Raw genomic sequence first — 27,079 nt, forward strand, 5'->3', positions numbered from 1 at the left:
AGGGTTACTGAGAGGGTTAATAGTGGGAGTGTAAGGTTAATGAGGGAGTTAATAGTGAGAGTGTAGGGTTAATGAGGGAGTTAATAGTGAGAGTGTAGGGTTACTGAGGGGGTTAATAGTGAGAGTGTAGGGTTAATGAGGGAGTTAATAGTGAGAGTGTAGGGTTAATGAGAGGGTTAATAGTGAGAGTGTAGGGTTACTGAGGGGGTTAACAGTGAGAGTGTAGGGTTAATGAGAGGGTTAATAGTGAGAGTGTAGGGTTAATGAGGGAGTTAATAGTGAGAGTGTAGGGTTAATGAGAGGGTTAATAGTGAGAGTGTAGGGTTACTGAGGGGGTTAACAGTGAGAGTGTAGGGTTAATGAGGGAGTTAATAGTGAGAGTGTAGGGTTAATGAGGGAGTTAATAGTGAGAGTGTAGGGTTAATGAGAGGGTTAATAGTGAGAGTGTAGGGTTACTGAGGGAGTTAACAGTGAGAGTGTAGGGTTAATGAGGGAGTTAATAGTGAGAGTGTAGGGTTACTGAGGGGGTTAATAGTGAGAGTGTAGGGTTACTGAGGGGGTTAATAGTGAGAGTGTAGGGTTAATGAGGGGGTTAATGGTGAGAGTGTAGGGTTAATGAGGGAGTTAATAGTGAGAGTGTAGGGTTACTGAGGGGGTTAATAGTGAGAGTGTAGGGTTACTGAGAGGGTTAATAGTGAGAGTGTAGGGTTAATGAGGGGGTTAATAGTGAGAGTGTAGGGTTACTGAGGGAGTTAATAGTGAGAGTGTAGGGTTAATGAGGGAGTTAATAGTGAGAGTGTAGGGTTAATGAGGGAGTTAATAGTGAGAGTGTAGGGTTACTGAGGGGGTTAATAGTGAGAGTGTAGGGTTACTGAGGGAGTTAATAGTGAGAGTGTAGGGTTAATGAGGGAGTTAATAGTGAGAGTGTAGGGTTAATGAGGGAGTTAATAGTGAGAGTGTAGGGTTAATGAGGGGGTTAATAGTGAGAGTGTAGGGTTACTGAGGGAGTTAATAGTGAGAGTGTAGGGTTAATGAGGGAGTTAATAGTGAGAGTGTAGGGTTAATGAGGGGGTTAATAGTGAGAGTGTAGGGTTAATGAGGGAGTTAATAGTGAGAGTGTAGGGTTAATGAGGGAGTTAATAGTGAGAGTGTAGGGTTACTGAGGGAGTTAATAGTGAGAGTGTAGGGTTAATGAGGGAGTTAATAGTGAGAGTGTAGGGTTAATGAGGGGGTTAATAGTGAGAGTGTAGGGTTAATGAGGGAGTTAATAGAGAGTGTAGGGTTAATGAGGGAGTTAATAGTGAGAGTGTAGGGTTACTGAGGGAGTTAATAGTGAGAGTGTAGGGTTAATGAGGGGGTTAATAGTGAGAGTGTAGGGTTAATGAGGGAGTTAATAGTGAGAGTGTAGGGTTAATGAGGGAGTTAATAGTGAGAGTGTAGGGTTACTGAGGGGGTTAATAGTGAGAGTGTAGGGTTAATGAGGGAGTTAATAGTGAGAGTGTATGGTTAATGAGGGAGTTAATAGTGAGAGTGTAGGGTTACTGAGGGAGTTAATAGTGAGAGTGTAGGGTTACTGAGGGAGTTAATAGTGAGAGTGTAGGGTTAATGAGGGGGTTAATAGTGAGAGTGTAGGGTTAATGAGGGAGTTAATAGTGAGAGTGTAGGGTTAATGAGGGAGTTAATAGTGAGAGTGTAGGGTTACTGAGGGGGTTAATAGTGAGAGTGTAGGGTTAATGAGGGAGTTAATAGTGAGAGTGTAGGGTTAATGAGGAAGTTAATAGTGAGAGTGTAGGGTTACTGAGGGAGTTAATAGTGAGAGTGTAGGGTTAATGAGGGAGTTAATAGTGAGAGTGTAGGGTTAATGAGGGAGTTAATAGTGAGAGTGTAGGGTTACTGAGGGGGTTAATAGTGAGAGTGTAGGGTTAATGAGGGAGTTAATAGTGAGAGTGTAGGGTTAATGAGGGAGTTAATAGTGAGAGTGTAGGGTTAATGAGGGAGTTAATAGTGAGAGTGTAGGGTTAATGAGGGAGTTAATAGTGAGAGTGTAGGGTTAATGAGGGAGTTAATAGTGAGAGTGTAGGGTTACTGAGGGGGTTAATAGTGAGAGTGTAGGGTTAATGAGGGAGTTAACAGTGAGAGTGTAGGGTTAATGAGGGGGTTAATAGTGAGAGTGTAGGGTTAATGAGGGAGTTAATAGTGAGAGTGTAGGGTTAATGAGGGAGTTAATAGAGAGTGTAGGGTTAATGAGGGAGTTAATAGTGAGAGTGTAGGGTTAACGAGGGAGTTAATAGTGAGAGTGTAGGGTTACTGAGGGAGTTAATAGTGAGAGTGTAGGGTTAATGAGGGAGTTAACAGTGAGAGTGTAGGGTTAATGAGGGGGTTAATAGTGAGAGTGTAGGGTTAATGAGGGAGTTAATAGTGAGAGTGTAGGGTTACTGAGGGGGTTAATAGTGAGTGTGTAGGGTTAATGAGGGAGTTAATAGTGAGAGTGTAGGGTTAATGAGGGAGTTAATAGTGAGAGTGTAGGGTTACTGAGGGGGTTAACAGTGAGAGTGTAGGGTTACTGAGGGGGTTAATAGTGAGAGTGTCGGGTTAGGGTTTACACCCCGTCCGATTTACACCCTGCCTGATTTGCACCCGTCCGATTTACACCCCGTCCGATTTGCACCCGTCCGATTTACACCCGTCCGATTTACACCCGTCCGATTTACACCTCGCCCGATTTGCACCCCGCCCGATTTACACCCCGTCCGATTTACACCCCGTCCGATTTGCAACCGTCCGATTTACACCCGTCCGATTTGCACCCGTCCAATTTACACCCCGCCCGATTTGCACCCCGCCCGATTTACACCCGGTCCGATTTACACCCACGCCCGATTTACACCCTGTCTGATTTACACCCGGTCCGATTTACGCCCACGTCTGATTTACACCCGTCTGATTTACACCCGGTCCGATTTACACCCACGCCCGATTTACACCCTGTCTGATTTACACCCGGTCCGATTTACGCCCATGTCTGATTTACACCCGTCTGATTTACACCCGGTCCGATTTACGCCCATGTCTGATTTACACCCGTCTGATTTACACCCGGTCCGATTTACACCCACGCCCGATTTACACCTGTCTGATTTACACCCGTCCGATTCACACCCGTCCGATTTACAACCACGCAATTCACACCCCATCTGATTTACGCCCCGTCCAATTTATACCCGCCTGATTTACACCCCGTCCGATTTACACCCCGCCCAATTTACACTTGTCCGATTTACACCCGCCTGATTTACACCCCGTCTGATTTACACCTGTCCGATTTACACCCCGTCCGATTTACACCCGTCCGATTTACACTCGCCCGATTTACACCCCGTCCGATTTACACCCGTCCGATTTACACCCCCGTCCGATTTACACCCGTCCGATTTACACCCTGTCTGATTTACACCCGTCCAATTTACACCCCATCCGATTTACACCCGTCCGATTTACACCCGTCCGATTTACACCCGTCCGATTTACACCCGTCCGATTTACACCCCGTCCGATTTACACCCGTCCGATTTACACCCGTCCGATTTACACCCGTCCGATTTACAACCGCGCAATTCACACCCCATCTGATTTACATCCAGTCCAATTTACACCAGCCCGATTTGCACCCGTCTGATTTACACCCCGCCCGATTTACACCCGTCCAATTTACACCCGTCCAATTTACACCCCGTCCGACTTACACCCCGTCCGATTTACACCTGCCCAATTTACACCCGTCCAATTTACACCCGTCCAATTTACACCCCGTCCGATTTACACCCCTCCGATTTACACCGGCCCGATTTACACCCGTCCAATTTACACCCGTCCAATTTACACCCCGTCCGACTTACACCCCGTCCGATTTACACCTGCCCAATTTACACCCGTCCAATTTACACCCGTCCAATTTACACCCCGTCCGACTTACACCCCGTCCGATTTACACCTGCCCAATTTACACCCGTCCAATTTACACCCGTCCAATTTACACCCCGTCCGATTTACACCCCTCCGATTTACACCGGCCCGATTTACACCCCGTCCGATTCACAACCGCGCAATTCACACCCCACCTGATTTACATCCAGTCCAATTTACACCCCGCTCGATTTACACCCGTCCGATTTACACCCCGTCCGATTTACACCCCGTCCGATTTACACCCCGCCCGATTTACACCCCGCCCGATTTACACCCGTCCGATTTACACCCGTCCGATTTACACCCCACAATTGGATCACTGACACTTGAATGACTGTCTGCGTGAGGCTGGTAATTGGGGCCTGTTCGAGGCAGATTTATTCCCTGGCCGGTCCCAGTATTCTGGGTGAACTCTGGCCGTTCCCACATCCATCAGAACATTAGACACAGGAGACAAAAATCCCACCAGGTTTGGGCTCGATTGAACCGCAGGTTCCAGGTGTGAACAGGATATCACAGTAACCCATCGAATCCCTCGGTCAGCTCCTGGCCACCCTTTGGCCCAGGGTTAAAGTGCGAGGGATGTCCTTGTCATTGGGTTTAAAGTTCGCAGTATCTTACCCAGGTGACCATGATTACAGGCCTCGTGAAGTGGAGTCCAACCAGCATTGTCCCTGACGTTCAGTGGGTGGCCCTGGAAAGATCAATTCAGGAAGAGGTCAAAGTTTATGTCACCCTCCACAACAACAACAAAAACAACAACATCTTGCATTTATTTTGTGCCTTTAACGTAGTAAAACGTCCCGAGGCGCTTCACAGGGGCGATTATCAAACAAAATTTGACACCGAGCCACATAAGGAGATATTAGGACAGGTGACCAAAAACTTGGTCAAAGAGGCAGGTTTGAAGGAGAGTCTTAAAGGGGGAGAGAGAGATGGAGGGGGGAGAGGTTTAGGGAGGGAATTCCAGAGCTTAGGGCCCAGGCAGCTGAAGGCACGGCCGCCAATGGTGGAGCGATTAAAATCGGGGATGCACAAGAGGCCAGAATTGGAGGAGCGCAGAGATCTCGGAGGGTTGTAGGGCTGGAGGAGGTTACAGAGACAGGGAGGGGCAAGGGCCATGGAGAGATTTGAACACAAGGATGAGAATTTTAAAATCGAGGGGTTCCCGGACCGGGAGCCAATGTAGGTCAGTGAGCACAGGGGGTGAATCATAGAAAGGTTGCAGCATGGAAGGAAGCCATTCGGCCCATCGAGTCCGTGCTGGCTCTATTCAAGAGCAATCCAGCTAGTCCCACTCCCCCGCCCTTTCCCCGTAGCCCTGGAAATTTTTTCCCTTCAAGTACTTATCCAGTTCCCTTTTGAAGGCCATGATTGAATCTGCCTCCACCACCCCCTCGGGCAGTGCATTCCAGATCATAATCTGGAATAAAAAACTAGTATCAGTAATGATGGCCATGAAACTACCGGATTGTTGTAAAAACCCATCTGGTTCACTAATGTCCTTTAGGGAAGGAAACCTGACAGGACAGACCCACCAGAGGTGGCGGTACAGTGATATACAGTCAGGAGGGAGTGGCCCTGGGAGTCCTCAGCATTGACTCCGGACCCCATGAAATCTCATGGCATCACGTCAAACATCGGCAAGGAAACCTCTTGCTGATTACCACCTACCGTCCTCCCTCAGCTGATGAATCAGTCCTCCTCCATGTTGAGCACCACTTGGAGGAAGCACTGAGGGTAGCAAGGGGACAGAATGTACTCTGGGTGGGGGAATTCAGTGTCGTCGCCAGTGCTATCAAGCGGCACTTACTCACCAATAACCTGCTCACCGATGCTCAGTTTGGGTTCCGTCAGGACCACTCGGCTCCAGACCTCATTACAGCCTTGGTCCAAACATGGACAAAAGAGCTGAATTCCAGAGTGAGGTGAGAGTGACTGCCCTTGACATCAAGGCAGCATTTGACCGAGTGTAGCACCAAGGAGCCCTTGTAAAATTGAAGTCAATGGGAATCAGGGGGAAAACTCTCCAGTGGCTGGAGTCATACCTGGCACAAAGGAAGATGGTAGTGGTTGTTGGAGGCCAAGCATCTCAGCCCCAGGGCATTGCTGCAGGAGTTCCTCAGGGCAGTGTCCTAGGCCCAACCATCTTCAGCTGCTTCATCAATGACCTACCCTCCATCATAAGGTCAGAAATGGGGATGTTCGCTGATGACTGCACAGTGTTCAGTTCCATTCGCAACCCCTCAGATAATGAAGCAGTCCGAGCCCGCATGCAGCAAGACCTGGACAACATCCAGGCTTGGGCTCATAAGTGGCAAGTAACATTCGCGCCAGATAAGTGCCAGGCAATGACCATCTCCAACAAGAGAGAGTCTAACCACCTCCCCTTGACATTCAACTGCATTACCATCACCGAATCCCCCACCATCAACATCCTGGGGGTCACCATTGACCAGAAACTGAACTGGACCAGCCACATAAATACTGTGGCTACAAGAGCAGGTCAGAGGCTGGGTTTTCTGTGGTGAGTGACTCACCTCCTGACTCCCCAAAGCCTTTCCACCATCTACAAGGCACAAGTCAGGAGTGTGATGGAATACTCTCCATTTGCCTGGATGAGTGCAGCTCCAACAACACTCAAGAAGCTCGACACCATCCAAGATAAAGCAGCCCGCTTGATTGGCACCCCATCCACCACCCGAAACATTCACTCCCTTCACCACCGGCGCACTGTGGCTGCAGTGTGTACCATCCACAGGATGCACTGCAGCAACTCGCCAAGGCTTCTTCGACAGCACCTCCCAAACCCGCGACCTCTACCACCTAGAAGGACAAGGGCAGCAGGCGCATGGGAACAACACCACCTGCACGTTCCCCTCCAAGTCACACACCATCCCGACTTGGAAATATATCGCCGTTCCTTCATCGTCGCTGGGTCAAAATCCTGGAACTCCCTTCCTAACAGCACTGTGGGAGAACCTTCACCACACGGACTGCAGCGGTTCAAGAAGGCGGCTCACCACCACCTTCTCAAGGGCAATTAGGGATGGGCAATAAATGCCGGCCTCGCCAGCGACGCCCACATCCCGTGAATGAATAAACATTTTTAAAAATGAAGCAGTGAAGAGCGCGCAGGAGCAGGAACCATGGCAGACGTTCCCACTTCCTGTACCAAGGAGTCTGAGACTGTTCAATCGAGGTGTTCAAAATCATGGAGCGTTTTGATAGAGTAAATAAGGAGAAACTGTTTCCAGTGACAGGAGGGTCGGTGACCAGAGGACACAGATTTAAGGTGATCGGCAAAAGAGCCAGAGGGGAGATGGGAAGAATTTTTTTACGCAGCGAGTTGTTCTGATCTGGAATTCACTGCCTGAAAGCAGATTCAGTAATAACTTTCAAAAGGGAATTGGAGAAATACTTGAAAGGAAATATTTGCAGGACGATGGGGAAAGAGCAGGGGGGAGTGGGATTAATTGAATAGCTCCCACCCCTTCCCCTCTCCCCCAACCCCTGATCTCCAGCCTGCCCCTTGATCGGCCGACCTCCCCCCTCGCCCCATCCCCTCTCCCTCAACCCCCGATCCCGAACCCCGTTCCCTCGATCGGCCGACCTCCCCCCTCGCCCCATCCCCTCTCCCTCAACCCCCGATCCCGAACCCCGTTCCCTCGATCTGCCGACCTACCCCCTCGCCCCATCCCCTCTCCCTCAACCCCCGATCCCGAACCCCGTTCCCTCGATCGGCCGACCTACCCCCTCGCCCCATCCCCTCTCCCTCAACCCCCGATCCCGAACCCCGTTCCCTCGATCTGCCGACCTACCCCCTCGCCCCATCCCCTCTCCCTCAACCCCCAATCCCGAACCTCGTTCCCTCCCTCTCTCCCGACTGCTGGGCTCTGCACCCTCCACCAAGCCCCAATCTCCCCCGATTGCCGGAGACGGTCCCCAACGTTCCCCGGTCCTGACCCCCGACTGCTGGTTTCCCCCCCCCGGGAAGCTGCTCCAGCCTCTCAATCCGTCCGGCTGCCAGGTCGGAAACGGAATAAAAAATGAGAATGAGATCCTGCCGTTAAATATGGCAGAACCTCCGGTCCCTGGGGCTCTCCGCGTTCCCTCCCCCTGCTCTCTCCCGGGAAATATCAGGACCCATGGTCCTATCAACCCAGGCAGTCTACGTCCTACCGTTTGAATCAGGGTCTGGGCCTTCTCCTTGTTGCCTACGATACAGGCCGTGTGGAGTGGAGTCTCACCCTTCGGGTTGCGTTTCCATTTCTGAACAGAGAAAGAAAAGCTTAAAAAGTAAATTCAAACCGCTGAGGGGCAATGGTGAGTGGACAGGGCGAGGAGGGGGAGGGGAGGGCGAGGGGAGGGCGAGGGAGGGTGAGGGAGGGCAGGGAGAGCGAGGGAGAGCGAGGGAGGGCGAGGGAGAGCGAGGGAGGGCGAGGGAGAGCGAGGGAGGGCGAGGGAGGGCAGGGAGAGCGAGGGAGGGCGAGGGGAGGGCAGGGAGAGCGAGGGAGGGCGAGGGGAGGGCAGGGAGAGCGAGGGAGGGCGAGGGAGGGCAGCGAGAGCGAGGGGAGGGCAGGGAGAGCGAGGGGAGGGCAGGGAGAGCGAGGGGAGGGCAGGGAGAGCGAGGGAGGGCGAGGGAAGGGGAGGGCAGGGAGAGCGGGGAGGGCAAGGGAGGGCGAGGGGAGGGCAGGGAGAGCGAGGGAGGGCGAGGAGAGCGAGGGAGAGCGAGGGAGGGCGAGGAGAGCGAGGGAGGGCGGGGAGGGCGAGGGGAGGGCAGGGAGAGCGGGGAGAGCGGGGGAGGGCGAGGGAGAGTGGGGGAGGGCGAGGGAGAGCGGAGAGGGAGAGCGGGGAGGGCGAGGGAGAGCGGGGGTGGGCGAGGGAGAGCGCGGGAGGGCGAGGGAGAGCGGGGGAGAGCGGGGGAGGGCGAGGGGGGGCAAGGGAGAGCGGGAGAGGGCGAGGGAGAGAGGGGGAGGGTGGGGGAGGGCGAGGAAGAGCGGGGAGAGCGGGGAGAGCGGGGACGGCGGGGGAGGGCGAGGGAGAGCAGGGAGAGCGAGGGAGAGCGGGGAGAGCGAGGGAGAGCGGGGAGAGCGGGGGAGGGCGAGGGAGAGCGGGGACGGCGGGGGAGGGCGAGGGAGAGCGGGGACGGCGGGGGGAGGGCGAGGGAGAGCGGGGACGGCGGGGGAGAGCGGGGACGGCGGGGGAAGGCGAGGGAGAGCGAGGGAGGGCGGGGGATGGCGAGGGAGAGCGAGGGAGAGCGGGGATTGCGAGGGAGAGCGGGGAGGGCGGGGGAGGAAGGGCAAGGGAGGGCGAGGGAGGGCGAGGGAGAGCGGGGGAGGGCGAGGGAGAACGGGGGATGGCGAGGGAGAGCGAGGAGAGCGGGGATTGCTAGGGAGAGCGGGGGAGGGGGAGGGAGAGCGGGGAGGGCGAGGGAGAGCGGGGGAGGGTGAGGGAGAGCGAGGGAGTGTGGGGGAGGGCGAGGGAGAGCGGGGAGAGCGGGGGAGGGCGAGGGAGAGCGGGAGATGGCGAGGGAGAGCGGGGGAGGGTGAGGGAGAGCGAGGGAAGGCGGGGGAGGGCGAGGGAGAGCGGGGGAGGGCGAGGGAGAGCGGGGAGGGCGAGGGAGAGCGAAGAGAGCGGGGTGAGCGGGGGAGGGCGAGAGAGAGCGGGAGATGGCGAGGGAGAGCGGGGGAGGGCGAGGTAAGGCGGGGGAGGGCGAGGGAGAGCGGGGGAGGGCGAGGGAGAGCGGGGAGAGCGGGGGAGGGCGAGGGAGAGCGGGGGAGGGCGAGGGAGAGCGAGGGAGAGCGGGAAGAGCGGGGGAGGGCGAGAGAGAGCGGGAGATGGCGAGGGAGAGCGGGGGAGGGCGAGGTAAGGCGGGGGAGGGCGAGGGAGAGCGGGGGAGGGCGAGGGAGAGCAGGGGAGGGCGAGGGAGAGCGGGGGAGGGCGAGGGAGAGCAAGGGAGAGCGGGGAGAGCGGGGGAGGGGGAGGGAGAGAGGGGGATGGCGAGGGATAGCGAGGGAGGGCGGGGGAGGGCGAGGGAGAGCGAGGGAGGGCGGGGGAGGGCGAGGGAGGGCAGGGAGAGCGGGGGATGGCGAGGGAGAGCGGGGAGAGCGAGGGAGAGCGAGGGGAGAGCGGGGAGAGCGAGGGAGAGCGAGGGGAGAGCGGGGGAGGGCGAGGTAAGGCGGGGGCGGGCGAGGGAGAGCGGGGGAGGGCGAGGGTGAGCGGGGAGAGCGGGGGAGGGCGAGGGAGAGCGGGGGAGGGCGAGGGAGAGCAAGGGAGAGCGGGGAGAGCGGGGGAGGGGGAGGGAGAGAGGGGGATGGCGAGGGATAGCGAGGGAGGGCGGGGGAGGGCGAGGGAGAGCGAGGGAGGGCGGGGGAGGGCGAGGGAGAGCGAGGGAGGGCGGGGGAGGGCGAGGGAGGGCAGGGAGAGCGGGGGATGGCGAGGGAGAGCGGGGAGAGCGAGGGAGAGCGAGGGGAGAGCGGGGAGAGCGAGGGAGAGCGAGGGGAGAGCGGGGGAGGGCGAGGGAGAGCTGGGACAGCGGGGGAGGACGAGGGAGAGCGGGGGAGGGCGAGGGATGGCGAGGGAGAGCGAGGAGAGCGGGGATTGCGAGGGAGAGCGGGGGAGGGGGAGGGAGAGCGGGGAGGGCGAGGGAGGGAGGGCGAGGGAGAGTGGGGGAGGGCGAGGGAGAGCGGGGGAGGGTGAGGGAGAGCGGTGGATGGCGAGGGAGAGCGAGGAGAGCGGGGATTGCGAGGGAGAGCGGGGGAGGGGGAGGGAGAGCGGGGAGGGCGAGGGAGAGCGGGGGAGGGTGAGGGAGAGCGAGGGAGGGCGAGGGAGAGCGGGGAGAGCGGGGGAAGGCGAGGGAGAGCGGGAGATGGCGAGGGAGAGCGGGGGAGGGTGAGGGAGAGCGAGGGAAGGCGGGGGAGGGCGAGGGAGAGTGGGGGAGGGCGAGGGAGAGCGGGGGAGGGCGAGGGAAAGCGGGGGAGGGCGAGGGAGAGCAAGGGAGAGCGGGGAGAGCGGGCGAGGGAGAGTGGGAGATGGCGAGGGAGAGCGAGGGAGGGCGGGGGAGGGCGGGGGAGGGCGAGGGAGAGCGAGGGAGGGCGGGGGAGGGCAGGGAGAGCGGGGGATGGCGAGGGAGAGCGGGGGAGGGCGAGGGAGAGCAAGGGAGAGCGGGGGAGGGGGAGGGAGAGAGGGGGATGGCGAGGGATAGCGAGGGAGGGCGGGGGAGGGCGAGGGAGAGCGAGGATGGGCGGGGGAGGGCAGGGAGAGCGGGGGATGGCAAGGGAGAGCAAGGGAGAGCGGGGGAGGGCGAGGGAGAGCAAGGGAGAGCGGGGGAGGGCGAGGGAGAGCGGGAGATGGCGAGGGAGAGCGGGGAGAGCGGGGGAGGGGGAGGGAGGGAGGGGGATGGCGGGGGAGGGCGAGGGAGAGCGAGGGAGGGCGGGGAGAGCGGGGGATGGCGAGGGAGGGCGAGGAGAGCGAGGGAGAGCGAGGGGAGGGCAGGGAGAGCGGGGAGAGCGGGGGAGAGCGGGGGAGGGCGAGGGAGAGTGGGGGAGGGCGAGGGAGAGCGGAGAGGGAGAGCGGGGAGGGTGAGGGAGAGCGGGGGAGGGCGAGGGAGAGCGGGGGAGGGCGAGGGAGAGCGGGGGAGAGCGGGGGAGGGCGAGGGAGAGCGCGGGAGGGCGAGGGAGAGCGCGGGAGGGCGAGGGAGAGCGAGGGGAGAGCGGGGACGGCGGGGGAGGGCGAGGGAGAGCGGGGAGGGCGAGGGAGAGCGGGAGAGGGCGAGGGAGAGAGGGGGAGGGCGGGGGAGGGCGAGGAAGAGCGGGGAGAGCGAGGGGAGAGCGGGGACGGCGGAGGAGGGCGAGGGAGAGCGGGGACGGCGGGGGAGGGCGAGGGAGAGCGGGGGAGGGCGAGGGAGAGCGGGGACGGCGGGGGAGGGCGAGGGATGGGGAGGGAGAGCGAGGAGAGCGGGGATTGCGAGGGGGAGCGGGGAGGGCGGGGGAGGGAGGGCGAGGGAGAGCGGGGGAGGGCGAGGGAGAGCGAGGGAGAGCGGGGGCGAGCGGGGGAGAGCGGGGGAGGGTGAGGGAGAGCGAGGGATGGCGAGGGAGAGCGAGGAGAGCGGGGATTGCGAGGGAGAGCGGGGAGGGCGAGGGAGAGCGGGGGAGGGTGAGGGAGAGCGAGGGAGAGTGGGGGAGGGCGAGGGAGAGCGGGGGAGGGCGAGGGAGAGCGGGAGATGGCGAGGGAGAGCGGGGGAGGGTGAGGGAGAGCGGGGGAGGGCGAGGGAGAGCGAGGGAGAGCGGGAAGAGCGGGGGAGGGCGAGGGAGAGCGGGAGATGGCGAGGGAGAGCGGGGGAGTGTGAGGGAGAGCGAGGGAAGGCGGGGGATGGCGAGGGAGAGCGGGGGAGGGCGAGGGAGAGCGGGGAGAGCGGGGGAGGGCGAGGGAGGGCGAGGGAGAGCAAGGGAGAGCGGGGAGAGCGGGCGAGGGAGAGTGGGAGATGGCGAGGGAGAGCGGGGAGAGCGGGGGAGGGGGAGGGAGAGAGGGGGATGGCGAGGGAGAGCGAGGGAGGGCGGGGGAGAGCGAGGGAGGGCGGGGGAGGGCGAGGGAGGGCAGGGAGAGCGGGGGATGGCGAGGGAGAGCGGGGAAGGGCGAGGGAGAGCAAGGGAGAGCGGGGAGGGCGAGGGAGAGCGGGGGAGTCCGAGGGAGAGCGGGAGATGGCGAGGGAGAGCGGGGAGAGCGGGGGAGGGGGAGGGAGAGAGGGGGATGGCGGGGGAGGGCGAGGGAGAGCGAGAGAGGGCGGGGAGGGCGAGGGGAGGGCAGGGAGAGCGGGGAGAGCGGGGGAGAGCGGGGGAGGGCGAGGGAGAGTGGGGGAGGGCGAGGGAGAGCGGAGAGGGAGAGCGGGGAGGGCGAGGGAGAGCGGGGGAGGGCGAGGGAGAGCGGGGGTGGGCGAGGGAGAGCGGGGGAGGGCGAGGGAGAGCGCGGGAGGGCGAGTGAGAGCGGGGCAGGGCGGGGGAGGGCGAAGGAGAGCGAGGGAGAGCGGGGGAGGGCGAGGGGGGGCAAGGGAGAGCGGGAGAGGGCGAGGGAGAGAGGGGGAGGGCGAGGGGGGGCAAGGGAGAGCGGGGAGAGCGAGGGAGAGCGAGGAGAGCGGGGGAGGGCGAGGGAGAGCGGGGACGGCGGGGGAGGGCGAGGGAGAGCGGGGAGAGCGAGGGAGAGCGAGGAGAGCGGGGGAGGGCGAGGGAGAGCGGGGACGGCGGGGGAGGGCGAGGGAGAGCGGGGACGGCGGGGGAGAGCGGGGACGGCGGGGGAGAGCGGGGACGGCGGGGGAGAGCGGGGACGGCGGGGGAGAGCGGGGACAGCGGGGGAGAGCGGGGACGGCGGGGACGGCGAGGGAGAGCGAGGGAGAGCGAGGGAGGGCGGGGGATGGCGAGGGAGAGCGGGGATTGCGAGGGTGAGCGGGGAGGGCGGGGAGGAAGGGCAAGGGAGGGCGAGGGAGGGCGAGGGAGAGCGGGGGAGGGCGAGGGAGAACGGGGGATGGCGAGGGAGAGCGAGGAGAGCGGGGATTGCTAGGGAGAGCGGGGGAGGGGGAGGGAGAGCGGGGAGGGCGAGGGAGAGCGGGGGAGGGTGAGGGAGAGCAAGGGAGTGTGGGGGAGGGCGAGGGAGAGCGGGGAGAGCGGGGGAGGGCGAGGGAGAGCGGGAGATGGCGAGGGAGAGCGGGGGAGGGTGAGGGAGAGCGAGGGAAGGCGGGGGAGGGCGAGGGAGAGCGGGGGAGGGCGAGGGAGAGCGGGGGAGGGCAAGGGAGAGCGAGGGAGAGCGCGAAGAGCGGGGGAGGGCGAGGGAGAGCGGGAGATGGCGAGGGAGAGCGGGGGAGGGTGAGGGAGAGCGAGGGAAGGCGGGGGAGGGCGAGGGAGAGCGGGGGAGGGCGAGGGAGAGCGGGTGAGGGCGAGGGCGAGCGGGGGAGGGCGAGGGAGAGCAAGGGAGAGCGGGGAGAGCGAGGGAGAGTGAGGGGAGAGCGGGGGAGGGCGAGGGAGAGCTGGGACAGCGGGGGAGAGCGGGGACGGCGGGGGAGGGCGAGGGAGAGCGGGGGAGGGCGAGGGAGAGCGGGGACGGCGGGGGAGAGCGGGGACGGCGGGGGAGAGCGGGGACGGCGGGGGAGGGCGAGGGAGAGCGAGGGAGGGCGAGGGAGTGCGGGGACGGCGGGGGAGAGCGGGGACGGCGGGGGAGGGCGAGGGAGAGCGAGGGAGGGCGGGGGATGGCGAGGGAGAGCGAGGAGAGCGGGGATTGCGAGGGAGAGCGGGGAGGGCGGGGGAGGGCGGGGGAGGGAGGGCGAGGGAGAGCGGGGGAGGGCGAGGGAGAGCGAGGGAGAGCGGGGGAGGGTGAGGGAGAACGGGGGATGGCGAGGGAGAGCGAGGAGAGCGGGGATTGCGAGGGAGAGCGGGGGAGGGGGAGGGAGAGCGGGGAGGGCGAGGGAGAGCGGGGGAGGGTGAGGGAGAGCGAGGGAGAGTGGGGGAGGGCGAGGGAGAGCGGGGAGAGCGGGGGAGGGCGAGGGAGAGCGGGAGATGGCGAGGGAGAGCGGGGGAGGGTGAGGGAGAGCGAGGGAAGGCGGGGGAGGGCGAGGGAGAGCGGGGAGAGCGGGGGAGGGGGAGGGAGAGAGGGGGATGGCGAGGGATAGCGAGGGAGGGCGGGGGAGGGCGAGGGAGAGCGAGGGAGGGCGGGGGAGGGCGAGGGAGAGCAAGGGAGAGCGGGGAGAGCGGGCGAGGGAGAGTGGGAGATGGCGAGGGAGAGCGGGGAGAGCGGGGGAGGGGGAGGGAGAGAGGGGGATGGCGAGGGATAGCGAGGGAGGGCGGGGGAGGGCGAGGGAGAGCGAGGGAGGGCGGGGGAGGGCAGGGAGAGCGGGGGAGGGCGAGGGAGAGCAAGGGAGAGCGGGGGAGGGGGAGGGAGAGAGGGGGATGGCGGGGGAGGGGGAGGGAGAGAGGGGGATGGCGGAGGAGGGCAAGGGAGAGCGAGGGAGGGCGGGGAGAGCGGGGGATGGCGAGGGAGAGCGGGGGAGGGCGAGGGAGAGCGAGGGGAGGGCAGGGAGAGCGAGGGAGGGCGAGGAGAGCGAGGGAGAGCGAGGGGAGGGCAGGGAGAGCGAGGGAGGGCGAGGGAGAGCGAGGGAGGGCGAGGAAGAGTGGGGGAGTGCGAGGAGGGCGAGAGAGGGCGGGGGAGGGTGAGGGAGAGCGGGGGATGGCGAGGGAGAGCGAGGAGAGCGGGGATTGCGAGGGTGAGCGGGGGAGGGGGAGGGAGAGCGGGGAGGGCGAGGGAGAGCGGGGGAGGGTGAGGGAGAGCGAGGGAGTGTGGGGGAGGGCGAGGGAGAGCGGGGAGAGCGGGGGAGGGCGAGGGAGAGCGGGAGATGGCGAGGGAGAGCGGGGGAGGGTGAGGGAGAGCGAGGGAAGGCGGGGGAGGGCGAGGGAGAGCGGGGGAGGGCGAGGGAGAGCGGGGAGGGCGAGGGAGAGCGAGGAGAGCGGGGTGAGCGGGGGAGGGCGAGGGAGAGCGGGGGAGGGCGAGGGAGAGCGCGAAGAGCGGGGGAGGGCGAGGGAGAGCGGGAGATGGCGAGGGAGAGCGGGGGAGGGTGAGGGAGAGCGAGGGAAGGCGGGGGAGGGCGAGGGAGAGCGGGGGAGGGCGAGGGAGAGCGGGTGAGGGCGAGGGAGAGCGGGGGAGGGTGAGGGAGAGCGAGGGAGTGTGGGGGAGGGCGAGGGAGAGGGGGGAGAGCGGGGGAGGGCGAGGGAGAGCGGGAGATGGCGAGGGAGAGCGGGGGAGGGTGAGGGAGAGCGAGGGAAGGCAGGGGAGGGCGAGGGAGAGCGGGGGAGGGCGAGGGAGAGCGGGGAGGGCGAGGGAGAGCGAGGAGAGCGGGGTGAGCGGGGGAGGGCGAGGGAGAGCGAGGGAGAGCGCGAAGAGCGGGGGAGGGCGAGGGAGAGCGGGAGATGGCGAGGGAGAGCGGGGGAGGGTGAGGGAGAGCGAGGGAAGGCGGGGGAGGGTGAGGGAGAGCGGGGGAGGGCGAGGGAGAGCAAGGGAGAGCGGGGAGAGCGGGGGAGGGGGAGGGAGCGAGGGAGGGCGAGGGAGAGCGAGGGAGGGCGGGGGAGGGCGAGGGAGGGCAGGGAGAGCTGGGGATGGCGAGGGAGAGCGGGGAGAGCGAGGGAGAGCGAGGGGAGAGTGGGGAGAGCGAGGGAGAGTGAGGGGAGAGCGGGGGAGAGCGGGGACGGCGGGGGAGGGCGAGGGAGAGCGGGGGAGGGCGAGGGAGAGCGGGGACGGCGGGGGAGAGCGGGGACGGCGGGGGAGGGCGAGGGAGAGCGAGGGAGGGCGGGGGATGGCGAGGGAGAGCGAGAAGAGCGGGGATTGCGAGGGAGAGCGGGGAGGGCGGGGGAGGGAGGGCGAGGGAGGGCGAGGGAGAGCGGGGGAGGGCTGGGGAGAGCGAGGGAGAGCGGGGGAGGGTGAGGGAGAGGGCGAGGGAGAGCGGGGGAGGGCGAGGGAGAGCAAGGGAGAGCGGGGAGAGCGGGCGAGGGAGAGCGGGGGAGGGCGAGGGAGAGCGGGAGATGGCGAGGGAGAGCGGGGGAGGGGGAGGGAGAGAGGGGGATGGCGGGGGAGAGCGAGGGGAGAGCGGGGGAGGGCGAGGGAGAGTGGGGGAGGGCGAGGGAGAGCGGGGAGAGCCGGGGAGGGCGGGGGAGGGCGAAGGAGAGCGGAGAGGGAGAGCGGGGAGGGTGAGGGAGAGCGAGGGAGGGCGGGGAGAGTGGGGGAGGGCGAGGGAGAGTGGGGGAGGGCGAGGGAGAGCGAGGGGAGAGCGGGGGAGGGCGAGGGAGAGTGGGGGAGGGCGAGGGAGAGCGGGGAGAGCCGGGGAGGGCGGGGGAGGGCGAAGGAGAGCGGAGAGGGAGAGCGGGGAGGGTGAGGGAGAGCGGGGGATGGCGAGGGAGAGCGGGGGAGGGCGAGGGAGAGTGGGGGAGGGCGAGGGAGAGCGGAGAGGGAGAGCGGGGAGGGTGAGGGAGAGCGGGGGATGGCGAGGGAGAGCGGGGGAGGGCGAGGGAGAGCGGGGGAGAGCGGGGGAGGGCGAGGGAGAGCGCGGGAGGGCGAGGGAGAGCGGGGAGAGCGGGGGAGGGCGAGGGAGAGCAGGGGAGGGCGGGGGAGGGCGAGGAAGAGCGGGGAGAGCGAGGGGAGAGCGGGGACGGCGGGGGAGGGCGAGGGAGAGCGGGGAGGGCGAGGGAGAGAGGGGGAGGGCGAGGGAGAGCAGGGCAGGGCGGGGGGAGGGCGAGGAAGAGCGGGGAGAGCGAGGGAGAGCGAGGGGAGAGCGGGGACGGCGGGGGAGGGCGAGGGAGAGCGGGGAGGGCGAGGGAGAGAGGGGGAGGGCGGGGGAGGGCGAGGAAGAGCGAGGGGGAGCGGGGAGGGCGAGGGAGGGCGGGGGAGGGCGAGGGAGAGCGGGGGAGGGCGAGGGAGAGCGAGGGAGAGCGGGGAAAGCGAGGGAGAGCGAGGGAGGGAGAGGGGAGAGCGGGGAGAGTGGGGGAGGGCGAGGGAGAGCGGGGGAGGGCGATGGAGAGCGGGGACGGCGGGGGAGGGCGAGGGAGAGCGGGGGAGGGCGAGGAAGAGCGGGGAGAGCGAGGGAGAGCGAGGGGAGAGCGGGGACGGCGGGGGAGGGCGAGGGAGAGCGGGGAGGGCGAGGGAGAGAGAGGGAGGGCGGGGGAGGACGAGGAAGAGCGAGGGAGAGCGGGGAGGACGAGGGAGAGCGGGAGAGGGCGAGGGAGAGCAGGGGAGGGCGGGGGAGGGCAAGGAAGAGCGGGGAGAGCGAGGGAGAGCGAGGGGAGAGCGGGGACGGCGGGGGAGGGCGGGGAGGGCGAGGGAGAGAGGGGGAGGGCGGGGGAGGGCGAGGAAGAGCGGGGAGAGCGAGGACGGCGGGGGAGGGCGAGGGAGAGCGGGGACGGCGGGGGAGGGCGAGGGAGAGCGGGGGAGGGCGAGGGAGAGCGGGGACTGCGGGGGAGGGTGAGGGAGAGCGGGGGATGGGGAGGGAGAGCGAGGAGAGCGGGGATTGCCAGGGAGAGCGGGGAGGGCGGGGGAGGGAGGGCGAGGGAGGGCGAGGGAGAGCGGGAGAGGGCGAGGGAGAGCGAGGGAGAGCGGGGCAGGGTGAGGGAGAGCGAGGGATGGCGAGGGAGAGCGAGGAGAGCGGGGATTGCGAGGGAGAGCGGGGGAGGGGGAGGGAGAGCGGGGAGGGCGAGGGAGAGCGGGGGAGGGTGAGGGAGAGCGAGGGAGAGTGGGGGAGGGCGAGGAGAGCGGGGGAGGGCGAGGGAGAGCGGGGGATGGCGAGGGAGAGCAGGGGAGGGTGAGGGAGAGCGGGGGAGGGCGAGGGAGAGCGAGGGAGAGCGGGAAGAGCGGGGGAGGGCGAGGGAGAGCGGGAGATGGCGAGGGAGAGCGGGGGAGGGTGAGGGAGAGCGAGGGAAGGCGGGGGATGGCGAGGGAGAGCGGGGGAGGGCGAGGGAGAGCGGGGAGAGCGGGCGAGGGCGAGGGGAGAGCGGGGAGAGCGAGGGAGAGCGGGGAGAGCGAGGGAGGGAGAGGGGAGAGCGAGGGAGGGAGAGGGGAGAGCGGGGGAGGGCGAGGGGAGAGCTGGGAGAGTGGGGGAGGGCGAGGGAGAGCGGAGGAGGGCGATGGAGAGCGGGGGAGGGCGAGGGGAGAGCGGGGAGAGCGGGGGAGGGCGAGGGAGAGCGGGGGAGGGCGAGGGAGAGCGGGGACGGCGGGGGAGAGCGGGGACGGCGGGGGAGGGCGAGGGAGAGCGGGGGAGGGCGACGGAGAGCGAGGGAGGGCGGGGGATGGCGAGGGAGAGCGGGGGAGGGCGAGGGAGAGCGGGGGTGGGCGAGGGAGAGCGGGGAGAGCGAGGGAGAGCGGGGAGAGCGAGGGAGAGCGGGGAGGGCGAGCGAGGGAGAGCGGGGGAGGGCGAGGGATAGCGGGGAGAGCGGGGGAGGGCGAGTGAGAGGGGGAGAGCGGGGGAGGGCGAGGGAGAACGAGGGAGAGCGGGGGAGGGAGAGGGGAGAGCGGGGGAGGGCGAGGGGAGAGCTGGGAGAGTGGGGGAGGGCGAGGGGAGAGCGGGGAGAGCGAGGGAGAGCGGGGAGAGCGAGGGAGAGCGGGGACGGCGGGGGAGAGCGGGGACGGCGGGGGGAGGGCGAGGGAGAGCGGGGGAGGGCGAGGGAGAGCGGGGGAGGGCGACGGAGAGCGAGGGAGAGCGGGGGAGGGCGAGTGAGAGGGGGAGAGCGGGGGAGGGCGAGGGAGAGCGGGGAGAGCGAGGGAGGGAGAGGGGAGAGCGGGGGAGGGCGAGGGGAGAGCTGGGAGAGTGGGGGAGGGCGAGGGGAGAGCGGGGGAGAGCGAGGGAGAGCGGGGAGAGCGAGGGAGAGCGGGGACGGCGGGGGAGAGCGGGGACGGCGGGGGAGGGCGAGGGAGAGCGGGGGAGGGCGAGGGAGAGCGGGGGAGGGCGACGGAGAGCGAGGGAGGGCGGGGGATGGCGAGGGAGAGCGGGGGAGGGCGAGGGAGAGCGGGGGTGGGCGAGGGAGAGCGGGGAGAGCGAGGGAGAGCGGGGAGAGCGAGGGAGAGCGGGGAGGGCGAGCGAGGGAGAGCGGGGGAGGGCGAGGGAGGGCGAGGGATAGCGGGGAGAGCGGGGGAGGGCGAGGGAGAGGGGGAGAGCGGGGGAGGGCGAGGGAGAGCGGGGGAGGACGAGGGAGAGCGGGGGAGGGCGAGGGAGAGCGGGGGAGGACGAGGGAGGGCGAGGGAGAGCGGGGGAGGACGAGGGAGAGCGGGGGAGGGAGAGGGAGAGCGAGGGAGGGCGGGGGAGGGCGAGGGAGAGCCGAGGAGTGGGAGGGGGAGGGAGAGCGGGGAGGGCGGGTGAGAGCGAGGGAGAGCGGGGGAGGGCGAGGGAGAGCGAGGGAGGGCGGGGAGAGCGGGTGAGGGCGAGGGAGAGCGGGGAGAGCGGGGGAGGGCGAGGGAGAGCAGGAGAGGGCGAGGGAGAGCGGGGACGGCAGGGGAGAGCGGGGACGGCGAGGGAGAGCGGGGGAGGGTGACGGAGAGCGAGGGAGAGCGGGGGAGGGCGAGTGAGGGCGAGGAGAGCGGGGGAGGACGAGGGAGAGCGAGGGAGAGCCGGGGAGGGCGAGGGAGTGCGGGGAGAGCGGGGGAGGGCGAGGGAGAGCGGGGGAGAGCGAGGGAGAGCGGGGTAGGGCGAGGGAGAGCGGGGGATGGCGAGGGAGAGCGGGGGAGGGCATGGGAGAGAGGGGGTGGGCGAGGGAGAGCGGGGGTGGGCGAGGGAGAGCGAGGGAGAGCGGGGGAGGACGAGGGAGAGCGAGGGAGAGCGGGGGTGGGCGAGTGAGGGCGAGGGAGAGCGGGGGAGGGCGAGTGAGGGCGAGGGAGAGCGGGGGAGGGCGAGTGAGGGCGAGGGAGAGCGGGGGAGGACGAGGGAGAGCGGGGGAGGGCGAGGGAGAGCGGGGTAGGGCGAGGGAGAGCGGGGGATGGCGAGGGAGAGCGGGGGAGGGCATGGGAGAGAGGGTGTGGGCGAGGGAGAGCGGGGGTGGGCGAGGGAGAGCGAGGGAGAGCGGGGGAGGACGAGGGAGAGCGAGGGAGAGCGGGGGTGGGCGAGGGAGAGCGGGGGTGGGCGAGGGAGAGCGAGGGAGAGCGGGGGAGGGCGAGTGAGGGCGAGGGAGAGCGGGGGAGGGCGAGTGAGGGCGAGGGAGAGCGGGGGAGGACGAGGGAGAGCGAGGGAGAGCCGGGGAGGGCGAGGGAGAGCGGGAGAGGGCGAGGGAGAGCGGGGACGGCGGGGGAGGGCGAGGGAGAGCGGGGGAGGGTGACGGAGAGCGAGGGAGAGCGGGGGAGGGCGAGTGAGGGCGAGGAGAGCGGGGGAGGACGAGGGAGAGCGAGGGAGAGCCGGGGAGGGCGAGGGAGAGCGGGGACGGCGGGGGAGGGTGAGGGAGAGCGGGGTAGGGCGATGGAGAGCGGGGGATGGCGAGGGAGAGCGGGGGAGGGCATGGGAGAGAGGGGGTGGGCGAGGGAGAGCGAGGGAGAGCGGGGGAGGACGAGGGAGAGCGAGGGAGAGCGGGGGTGGGCGAGTGAGGGCGAGGGAGAGCGGGGGTGGGCGAGGGAGAGCGAGGGAGAGCGGGGGAGGACGAGGGAGAGCGAGGGAGAGCGGGGGTGGGCGAGTGAGGGCGAGGGAGAGCGGGGTGAGGGCGAGTGAGGGCGAGGGAGAGCGGGGGAGGGCGAGTGAGGGCGAGGGAGAGCGGGGGAGGACGAGGGAGAGCGAGGGAGAACCGGGGAGGGCGAGGGCGGGCGAGGGAGAGCGGGGGTGGGCGAGGGAGAGCGGGGGAGGGCGAGTGAGGGCGATGGAGAGCGGGGGAGGGCGAGTGAGGGCGAGGGAGAGCGGGGGAGGACGAGGGAGAGCGAGGGAGAGCCGGGGAGGGCGAGGGAGGGCGAGGGAGAGCGAGGGAGAGCCGGGGAGGGCGAGGGAGGGCGAGGGAGAGCGGGGAGAGCGGGGGAGGGCGAGGGAGAGCGGGGGATGGCGAGGGAGAGCGGGGGAGGGCATGGGAGAGAGGGGTGGGCGAGGGAGAGCGGGGGAGGGCGAGGAGAGCGGGGAATGGTGAGGGAGAGCGGGGGAGGGCGAGGAGAGCGGGGAATGGTGAGGGAGAGCGGGGGAGGGCGAGGAGAGCGGGGAATGGTGAGGGAGAGCGGGGGTGGGCGAGGGAGAGCGGGGAATGGTGAGGGAGAGCGGGGGAGGGCGAGGAGAGCGGGGAATGGTGAGGGAGAGCGGGGGTGGGCGAGGGAGGGCGGGGGAGGGCGAGGGAGAGCGGGGGTGGGCGAGGGAGAGCGGGGGAGGGCGAGGGAGAGCGGGGGTGGGCGAGGGAGAGCGGGGGTGGGCGAGGGAGGGCGGGGGTGGCGAGGGAGAGCGGGGGTGGGCGAGGGAGAGCGGGGAGAGCTGGGGAGGGTGAGGGAGAGCGGGGAGAAAGGGGGAGAGCGAGGGAGTGCGAGGGAGGTGGCGGGGGAGGGCGAGGGAGGGCGAGGGAGAGCGGGGGAGGGCGAGGAGAGCGGGGAATGGTGAGGGAGAGCTGGGGTGGGCGAGGGAGGGCGAGGGAGAGCGGGGGAGGGCGAGGAGAGCGGGGAATGGTGAGGGAGAGCGGGGGAGGGCGAGGAGAGCGGGGAATGGTGAGGGAGAGCGGGGGAGGGCGAGGAGAGCGGGGAATGGTGAGGGAGAGCGGGGGTGGGCGAGGGAGGGCGGGGGAGGGCGAGGGAGAGCGGGGAGGGCGAGGAGAGCGGGGAATGGTGAGGGAGAGCGGGGGTGGGCGAGGGAGAGCGGGGGTGGGCGAGGGAGAGCGGGGGTGGGCGAGGGAGAGCGGGGGTGGGCGAGGGAGAGCGGGGGTGGGCGAGGGAGAGCGGGGAGAGCGGGGGAGGGCGAGGGAGAGCGAGGAATGGCGAGGGAGAGCGGGGGTGGGCGAGGGAGGGCGGGGGTGGGCGAGGGAGAGCGGGGGTGGGCGAGGGAGAGCGGGGAGAGCTGGGGAGGGTGAGGGAGAGCGGGGGATGGCGAGGGAGGGCGAGGTAGAGCGGGGGATGGCGAGGGAGATGGCGGGGAGGGCGAGGGTGGGCGAGGGAGGGCGAGGGTGGGCAGGGGATGATGAGGGAGAGCGGGGGATGGCGAGGGAGAGCGAGGGAAGGCGAGGGAGAGCGGGGGACGGCGGGGGATGGCGAGGGAGGGCGGGGGAGGGCGAGGGAGAGCGGGGGTGGGCGAGGGAGAGCGGGGAGAGCGAGGGAGAGCGGGGAGAGCGAGGGAGAGCGGGGAGGGCGAGGGAGAGCGGGGAGAGCGAGGGAGAGCGGGGAGAGCGAGGGAGAGCGAGGGAGGGCGAGGGAGAGCGAGGGAGGGCGGGGGATGGCGAGGGAGGGCGGGGGAGGGCGAGGGAGAGCGGGGGTGGGCGAGGGAGAGCGGGGAGAGCGAGGGAGAGCGGGGAGAGCGAGGGAGAGCGGGGAGGGCGAGCGAGGGAGAGCGGGGGAGGGCGAGGGAGGGCGAGGGATAGCGGGGAGAGCGGGGGAGGGCGAGGGAGAGGGGGAGAGCGAGGGAGGGCGAGGGAGAGCGGGGGAGGGCGAGGGAGAGCGGGGGAGGGCGAGGAGAGCGGGGAGAGCGGGGGAGGGCGAGGGAGAGCGAGGGAGAGCGGGGGAGGGCGAGGGAGAGCGAGGGTGGGCGGGGGATGGCGAGGGAGAGCGGGGGTGGGCGAGGGAGAGCAGGGAGAGCGAGGGAGAGCGGGGAGAGCGGGGGAGGGCGAGGGAGGGCGAGGAATGGCGAGGGAGAGCGGGGGTGGGCGAGGAGAGCGGGGAGAGCGGGGGAGGGCGAGGGAGAGCGAGGGAGAGCGGGGGTTGGCGGGGGAGAGCGAGGGTGGGCGGGGGATGGCGAGGGAGAGCGGGGGTGGGCGAGGGAGAGCAGGGAGAGCGAGGGAGAGCGAAGGAGAGCGGGGGAGGGCGAGGGAGAGCGAGGGTGGGCGGGGGATGGCGAGGGAGAGCGGGGGTGGGCGAGGGAGAGCAGGGAGAGCGGGGGAGGGCGAGGGAGAGCGGGGGAGGGCGAGGGAGAGCGGGGAGAGCGGGGGAGGGCGAGGGAGGGCGAGGAATGGCGAGGGAGAGCGGGGGTGGGCGAGGGAGAGCGGGGAGAGCGAGGGAGAGCGGGGAGAGCGAGGGAGAGCGGGGAGGGCGAGGGAGAGCGGGGAGAGCGAGGGAGAGCGGGGAGAGCGAGGGAGAGCGAGGGAGGGCGAGGGAGAGCGAGGGAGGGCGGGGGATGGCGAGGGAGGGCGGGGGAGGGCGAGGGAGAGCGGGGGTGGGCGAGGGAGAGCGGGGAGAGCGAGGGAGAGCGGGGAGAGCGAGGGAGAGCGGGGAGGGCGAGCGAGGGAGAGCGGGGGAGGGCGAGGGAGGGCGAGGGATAGCGGGGAGAGCGGGGGAGGGCGAGGGAGAGGGGGAGAGCGAGGGAGGGCGAGGGAGAGCGGGGGAGGGCGAGGGAGAGCGGGGGAGGGCGAGGAGAGCGGGGAGAGCGGGGGAGGGCGAGGGAGAGCGAGGGAGAGCGGGGGAGGGCGAGGGAGAGCGAGGGTGGGCGGGGGATGGCGAGGGAGAGCGGGGGTGGGCGAGGGAGAGCAGGGAGAGCGAGGGAGAGCGGGGAGAGCGGGGGAGGGCGAGGGAGGGCGAGGAATGGCGAGGGAGAGCGGGGGTGGGCGAGGAGAGCGGGGAGAGCGGGGGAGGGCGAGGGAGAGCGAGGGAGAGCGGGGGTTGGCGGGGGAGAGCGAGGGTGGGCGGGGGATGGCGAGGGAGAGCGGGGGTGGGCGAGGGAGAGCAGGGAGAGCGAGGGAGAGCGAGGGAGAGCGGGGGAGGGCGAGGGAGAGCGAGGGTGGGCGGGGGATGGCGAGGGAGAGCGGGGGTGGGCGAGGGAGAGCAGGGAGAGCGGGGGAGGGCGAGGGAGAGCGGGGGAGGGCGAGGGAGAGCGGGGAGAGCGGAGGAGGGCGAGGGAGGGCGAGGAATGGCGAGGGAGAGCGGGGGTGGGCGAGGGAGAGCAGGGAGAGCGGGGGAGGGCGAGGGAGAGCGGGAGAGGGCGAGGGAGAGCGGGGAGAGCGGGGGAGGGCGAGGGAGAGCGGGGGAGGGCGAGGGAGAGCGGGGAGAGCGGGGGAGGGCGAGGGAGAGCGAGGAATGGCGAGGGAGAGCGGGGAGGGTGAGGGAGAGCGGGGAGAGCGGGGGAGGGCGAGGGAGAGCGGGGGAGGGCGAGGGAGAGCGGGGAGAGCGGGGAAGGGCGAGGGAGAGCGAGGGAGAGCGGGGGAGGGCGAGGGAGAGCGAGGAATGGCGAGGGAGAGCGGGGGTGGGCGAGGGAGAGCAGGGAGAGCGAGGGAGAGCGGGGGTGGGCGAGGGAGAGCAGGGAGAGCGGGGGAGGGCGAGGGAGAGTGAGGAATGGCGAGGGAGAGCGGGGGTGGGCGAGGGAGAGCAGGGAGAGCGGGGGAGGGCGAGGGAGAGCGGGGAGAGCGGGGGAGGGCGAGGGAGAGCGGGGGAGGGCGAGGGAGAGCGGGGAGAGCGGGGGAGGGCGAGGGAGAGCGAGGAATGGCGAGGGAGAGCGGGGGTGGGCGAGGGAGAGCAGGGAGAGCGAGGGAGAGCGGGGAGAGCGAGGGAGGGCGAGGGAGAGCGGGGAGAGCAGGGGAGGGTGAGGGAGAGCGGGGAGAGCGGGGGAGGGCGAGGGAGAGCGAGGAATGGCGAGGGAGAGCGGGGGTGGGCGAGGGAGAGCAGGGAGAGCAGGGGAGGGCGAGGGAGAGCGGGGGAGGGCGAGGAATGGCGAGGGAGAGCGGGGAGAGCAGGGGAGGGTGAGGGAGAGCAGGGAGAGCGGGGGGAGGGCGAGGGAGAGCGGGGAGAGCGAGGCAGAGCGGGGGAGGGCGAGGGAGGGCGAGGAATGGCGAGGGAGAGCGGGGGTGGGCGAGGGAGAGCGGGGAGAGCGGGGGAGGGCGAGGGAGAGCGGGGGAGGGCGAGGGAGAGCGGGGGTGGGCGAGGGAGAGCGGGGGTGGGCGAGGGAGAGCGGGGAGAGCGGGGGAGGGCGAGGGAGAGCGGGGGAGGGCGAGGGAGAGCGGGGGTGGGCGAGGGAGAGCGGGGAGAGCGTGGGAGAGCGGGGTGAAAGGGGGAGAGCGAGGGAGTGCGAGGGAGGGCGAGGGAGAGCGGGGAATGGCGAGGGAGATGGCGGGGAGGGCGAGGGTGGGCGAGGGAGGGCGAGGTAGAGCGGGGGATGGCGAGGGAGGGCGAGGGAGAGCGGGGAATGGCGAGGGAGATGGCGGGGAGGGCGAGGGTGGGCGAGGGAGGGCGAGGGTGGGCGGGGGATGATGAGGGAGAGCGGGGGAGGGCGGGGGATGGCGAGGGAGAGCGGGGGAGGGCGAGGAGGTCGGGGAATGGCGAGGGAGAGCGGGGGAGGGCGAGGGAGGGCGAGGAATGGCGAGGGAGAGCGGGGGTGGGCGAGGGAGAGCGAGGGAGGGCGAGGGAGGGCGGGGGATGGCGAGGGAGAGCAGGGGTTGGCGAGGGAGAGCGGGGGAGGGCGAGGGAGAGCGAGGGAGGGCGGGGGATGGCGAGGGAGAGCGGGGGAGGGCGAGGAGGTCGGGGAATGGCGAGGGAGAGCGGGGGAGGGCGAGGAATGGCGAGGGAGAGCGGGGGTGGGCGAGGGAGAGCGAGGGAGGGCGAGGGAGGGCGGGGATGGCGAGGGAGAGCGGGGGTTGGCGAGGGAGAGCGGGGGTTGGCGGGGGAGAGCGAGGGAGGGCGGGGGATGGCGAGGGAGAGCGGGGGTTGGCGGGGGAGAGCGGGGAGAGCGAGGGAGGGCGAGGGAGAGCGGAGGAGGGCGAGGAGGTCGGGGAATGGCGAGGGAGAGCGGGGGAGGGCGAGGGAGGGCGAGGGAGGGCGGGGGATGGCGAGGGAGAGCGGGGAGAGCGGGGGGAGGGCGAGGGAGAGCGAGGAATGGCGAGGGAGAGCGGGGAGAGCAGGGGAGGGTGAGGGAGAGCGGGGAGAGCGGGGGAGGGCGAGGGAGAGCGGGGGAGGGCGAGGGAGAGCGGGGAGAGCGGGGGAGGGCGAGGGAGAGCGAGGGAGAGCGGGGGAGGGCGAGGGAGAGCGAGGAATGGCGAGGGAGAGCGGGGGTGGGCGAGGGAGAGCGAGGGAGAACGGGGGAGGGCGAGGGAGAGCGAGGAATGGCGAGGGAGAGCGGGGGTGGGCGAGGGAGAGCAGAGAGAGCGAGGGAGAGCGGGGGTGGGCGAGGGAGAGCAGGGAGAGCGGGGGAGGGCGAGGGAGAGCGAGGAATGGCGAGGGAGAGCGGGGGTGGGCGAGGGAGAGCAGGGAGAGCGAGGGAGGGCGAGGGAGAGCGGGGGTGGGCGAGGGAGAGCAGGGAGAGCGGGGGAGGGCGAGGGAGAGCGGGGGAGGGCGAGGGAGAGCGGGGAGAGCGGGGGAGGGCGAGGGAGAGCGAGGAATGGCGAGGGAGAGCGGGGGTGGGCGAGGGAGAGCAGGGAGAGCGAGGGAGAGCGGGGAGAGCGAGGGAGGGTGAGGGAGAGCGGGGAGAGCGGGGGAGGGCGAGGGAGAGCGGGGGAGGGCGAGGGAGAGCGGGGAGAGCGGG

General features: G+C 68.2%; 1 protein-coding gene across 3 annotated transcripts in view; it reads right to left on the reverse strand.

Moving 5' to 3' along the window:
* The window catches only part of LOC137300009 (tonsoku-like protein), a 343,926-nt gene that overhangs the window by 45,956 nt on the left and 270,891 nt on the right, over window positions 1-27,079 (reverse strand). For 2 of the 3 annotated variants that reach the window (XM_067969095.1, XM_067969111.1), the window contains 2 exons: window positions 8,149-8,238; window positions 4,588-4,660 (listed from right to left, as the gene is read on the reverse strand). In XM_067969095.1, coding sequence (XP_067825196.1) covers window positions 4,588-4,660; window positions 8,149-8,238 — 163 coding nt within the window. The remainder of the gene's footprint in view (window positions 1-4,587; window positions 4,661-8,148; window positions 8,239-27,079) is intronic. The other variant, XM_067969102.1, reaches the window with a different exon arrangement.

The sequence above is a fragment of the Heptranchias perlo genome, chromosome 2 (genome assembly GCF_035084215.1).
Source record: "Heptranchias perlo isolate sHepPer1 chromosome 2, sHepPer1.hap1, whole genome shotgun sequence".
Taxonomy (NCBI): domain Eukaryota; kingdom Metazoa; phylum Chordata; class Chondrichthyes; order Hexanchiformes; family Hexanchidae; genus Heptranchias; species Heptranchias perlo.